Consider the following 4,083-nt stretch of genomic DNA (forward strand, 5'->3'; position numbering starts at 1 on the left):
AAAAAACAACCCAAACTTACCTACTACAGCCTTTGCTTTACCTTCATAAAAAGACCAAGCCAGAGCCAGGGCATCAGTGAGACGCTCTTGTTTCAGAAGATGGTCAACTCTCTAAAATAACAAGTAATATTGGACCTTAGTATTACAGAAAAGATGATCCCTTCCCATTTAAGATCAGCATTTCTCAGTAGTGGGTCATGATCCCTGACAGCAAGGGAACAGGAAACCTCAGAAGCTCTCATCACATTACAGTAAAGGACAGTATCTCAAAAAGATTCTCTCATATGTACATTTTCTGCTGGACAGTTAAAAAAGACTAAGAAACGTCAGGCCCCAGTACATCAAGTCCCTATGGGCTACATTTTAGGTCAGATGCTTGATGGATGGAGACCCACAGCATCGAGTGTCTGCAATCACAAAGAATAAAAACCTTCCATTCCCCATTCTTGCCTCATCACTTAGAGCACAACAAACAACTCTGCCATGTTTTCAGCATACAGATGTACTCATCCTACCCTTTATTTCCTCCTGAACTCACATTCAACAAGGATTGAAGTAGATCACAAGTATTTTCTGCTTTAAGGTATTATTAGCACACAAGGTCGAGCACCACTAGTCTTGGTATGTTAGGTCAAAATGTTAAAGTACTGTTTGAGAGAAGAGAGCTTCTGAGCCTCAGACCAGCATTCTGTACTGCAGCAAGAACTCTCAGCTTCACACCCTAATCTCCCACATACTCAATTACAACTCTTGAGTAAGTCCCCTACAATAAAGAGGCCTGCAGCACAACAGAAACCATACAGTAATTTAGAAGGAAGTTGGCTCAGAGCATGTAAGTTGTGACTGACTTCGGAATTCTAGGAAAACCAGTACATGAAATCATGGGTCAAAGCAAGACTTTTCATCAACTGTTTACTAAACCAAAGTTGGTAGTGAATGGCTGGAGGGAAAACTAGCAGAGGAAAGTGATCTTGGTAACTAAAAGCAGCAACTGTATAAAGGTTCAATAGAGCTGAAACGTTCATATTTTATTAAAGGTTCTGATACAACGTCACGTGGGGGAGCTTATAATCATGGATGAGTACAAGAGCCATAAAACAGGTAAGAGGAAAAATGGTGAAGGTCACTGCTTAAAGGAGAAATGTGAAACTGGAAAGAAATGACTATTGGAGTTCCTTGAGAATCAGTCTTGAAGCCCCCTTCTACATAACGATTTGGTCAATTAACTTGGTATAAGCTGAATTTACTAACGAAGTTTGCTGATGACCAACTGTCAACATGTGATGTGAGACAGCAGACCAGAAAGACAGACACAATAGGATTGCCCCTAAAGCTGGGTAATAGAACTATCACGTAATCCAGTGGTACCAGCAACTTAGGGCAGAAATCAGAGTTGGCTGTGAAGTACTAGTGAATCTCCAGAGTGTCACAAGCCACTGACATCACGTAGCCAAAGGAACAGCAAAATGAGACCCACTGATGCATGAGAAATGACTTATCTAATAGAGACAGTGAAGAACAGGTGACCTTGTGCATGGCACTTGTAAGATCCTACCCAGAGTAACGTGTGCCAAAGTGTTCACCTATGTTCAAGAAACTGAGCACAAAGGAGGTGCAGAGAACAGTGACTATGAAAAAAGAAAGGAATGGGAAGGTAATCTTACAAGAGGATGATGAAAGATCTTTGCTTAGCTTTGCAAAACAAAGTCTGAGAGAGAACATGCGTACACCGAATAAACATACTGCAAAGTGATTATCCGGAAAGGAAAAACTGCTGTTTAACACAAGTAGAAAGAACAACACAGGAACAAATAGACATAAATAGATCACTAAGAACTTTAGTGTGGAAATTGATAGGGTTTCAGCTGTCAGAGAAATGATGTTCCAAAAAAATCTTCTACCAACAGAAACAAGGATCTAAAATCCAACGAACTTTCTAGCTAGTCTTTGACGGATTTTATGATGTAGCTCCTGCAGTAGCTGGAGACAAAATAGCAGATTTCCTTCCACTCCTGTATGCTTACCTGGCAGATAGGAGGCTTACGCTTATACAGTCCTCCAAAGTTATACATTGCACTATCTATCTTGTTAACAGAAGCTAAAACATGGCAAGGCATTATGTCTTGCTTGGGAGAACAAGGTCTCCATTCAACCTGCGAGTTTACGCAAGCAGGAGTCCCGTAGGGTCCCACCGTGGAAAGCAGTGTACCTACGGTGCTGGCTGTGCGTAGCAATCGGATCCTGAACACAGCGCTCAGAACATGCTTCACAAATGCTCCCTCCCTCCTCTCAAGCTATATTTAAGCAATTCGAACCTACTAAGCTGTACAGTTTTCCTCTCAACGTACCTCTCTCCAGCTTCTCAATGTCATGACGTGAACAGACTAGAAAAGAAAAGAAAAAAAAAAGTTATTTACTTACAGTTGCTCATGCAGCCTGTGGTATCCCACAGACCCACCAGAGCGTGCTGGTACAGATGAAGCTAAGTAAAGCAACCTTCAAGCTTGGCACGGCAGGAATAAATTGGATGTTTATTTTTTACAGAAAACATCCTTTACATGGCCTTACAACCCATCTGCTCCAAGATACCATCCCTCACTTCTTCCCCTACTTCCACATGCCATCCTATAGGCCACCTCTCTTTGCCTTTTCCAGACAGCCTGCACTGCAGGGCAGGAAAAGTGAATAGGACATTCCTTTTATCATTCCACGCAATAGAGTCTAGTTTTCCCTGCTGTCTTATTTTCTTCTGTTTACTCACTAGCACATTTAGGACAGAGAAATTGAAGCTTAGGACAGAGGAGATGTCAGTAAAGTAATGCTAAGTCTACCCTGAAACAGCATGAACCAGGATACTGTGAAACTAGACCAAATTATTGCACGTTTCTTTAATCCCACAACATAAGTGCACAAAGAACCCATCCCTGATTCACATCTCCATTGAATAAAAAATTGCCCTTCTCCAGAAGATGAGCTACCATCAACAGTGAATGCCCTCTATTTTTACTAAAAACTCCCCACATTTACCTTAGTTCCAAGGTAAAAGATCTGACCACCACAGCTGCTGATGGACTGATAACAAGCTTTCTCTCCAACCAATGCCTACAGGGAGAAAAATTACCGGCAAGTAAAACTGCTTTTTGTTTTTGTAAAATTTCTCATGAAACATATATACAGGTGAACTTTAGAGACACTTTGTAATTCAGAAATCAAAATGAGGACTGGGAGAGAACACCACAGATTGCTGGGCAGTAGCAAGTAAAAAAGCTCTGCTGCCACTCCCTCCTGCTTGTGAATGCAGCTTAAAGGGCTACTGAGCTCTGGCTGCCCAGAAAACATGACGGAGTCAGAAGGACCCACAGGCAGTGCTCTGTGTGTATCCTCAGATGCAAAACAAGTTATGAGGGCTCTTTCCTTGCCACCTGCTTCTTCACAAATCTTCCACAAGAGCAAAAGTGTAGAAGGCACAGATGGAAAGAATATTGTTGAAGTGAGAGTGGCTACAAGAAGTTTGAATGCCAGTAACTAGTGTTCAAAAGGCTGTGTATGGGCACATGTACAACGTGAGAAATGGAGGATCACATCAAAATCAGAGATTTTACCACAGTGCATGGGCAGTGCTCGCTTCCCACTCTGCTGCACAGTTACACAGGCTAGAGCTGTTTGTCCTGTACTTTTCTCAGTCTGGTCAGGTAGGGAAGCTTCCTGGATCTCTTCCCACTGCTGAAAAGTGTGTCCATTCCAGGGACTGCCGTAATAACACTTCAACCTGCTCAGCACAGAACCTAAGGCTGAAGTAGCAGATATTCCCTGCATCTTTCTTTAGATGCTGCAGTAGAAGAATGGGGTCTGACAGTCTTCATCCACAAACCCAGGCATCTCTGAAACCAGAATATCTCTTATGGGAGTAGCAGCCTCATCTAAGATTTGCCTTCCAGACTGTCGCAGAACTAAAACAGGAAAATGTATCTTTCTGATCCTCTGAGCCATGAAAAAACAAAAAAGCTGCCCATCAGAAGTTTTCTGTGACTCAATTGCTCTGGAATAGGTTGTCTTGTAATTCCTACCGAAATGCAGGGAAAG

At 42.3% G+C, this 4,083-nt stretch overlaps 1 protein-coding gene across 1 annotated transcript in view; it reads right to left on the reverse strand.

Annotated features, from left to right (window-relative positions):
* Positions 1–3,102, reverse strand: part of VPS8 (vacuolar protein sorting 8 homolog (S. cerevisiae)) — a gene marked incomplete at its 5' end in the record, with an annotated part of 58,715 nt that extends 55,613 nt beyond the window's left edge. Inside the window, 3 exons of the mRNA XM_009579164.1 lie at positions 21–111; positions 2,349–2,384; positions 3,028–3,102. Coding sequence (XP_009577459.1) covers positions 21–111; positions 2,349–2,384; positions 3,028–3,102 — 202 coding nt within the window. The remainder of the gene's footprint in view (positions 1–20; positions 112–2,348; positions 2,385–3,027) is intronic.
* Positions 3,103–4,083: the final 981 nt, after the last annotated feature.

Source organism: Fulmarus glacialis, unplaced genomic scaffold (genome assembly GCF_000690835.1).
Source record: "Fulmarus glacialis isolate BGI_N327 unplaced genomic scaffold, ASM69083v1 scaffold5726, whole genome shotgun sequence".
Lineage (NCBI taxonomy): Eukaryota > Metazoa > Chordata > Aves > Procellariiformes > Procellariidae > Fulmarus > Fulmarus glacialis.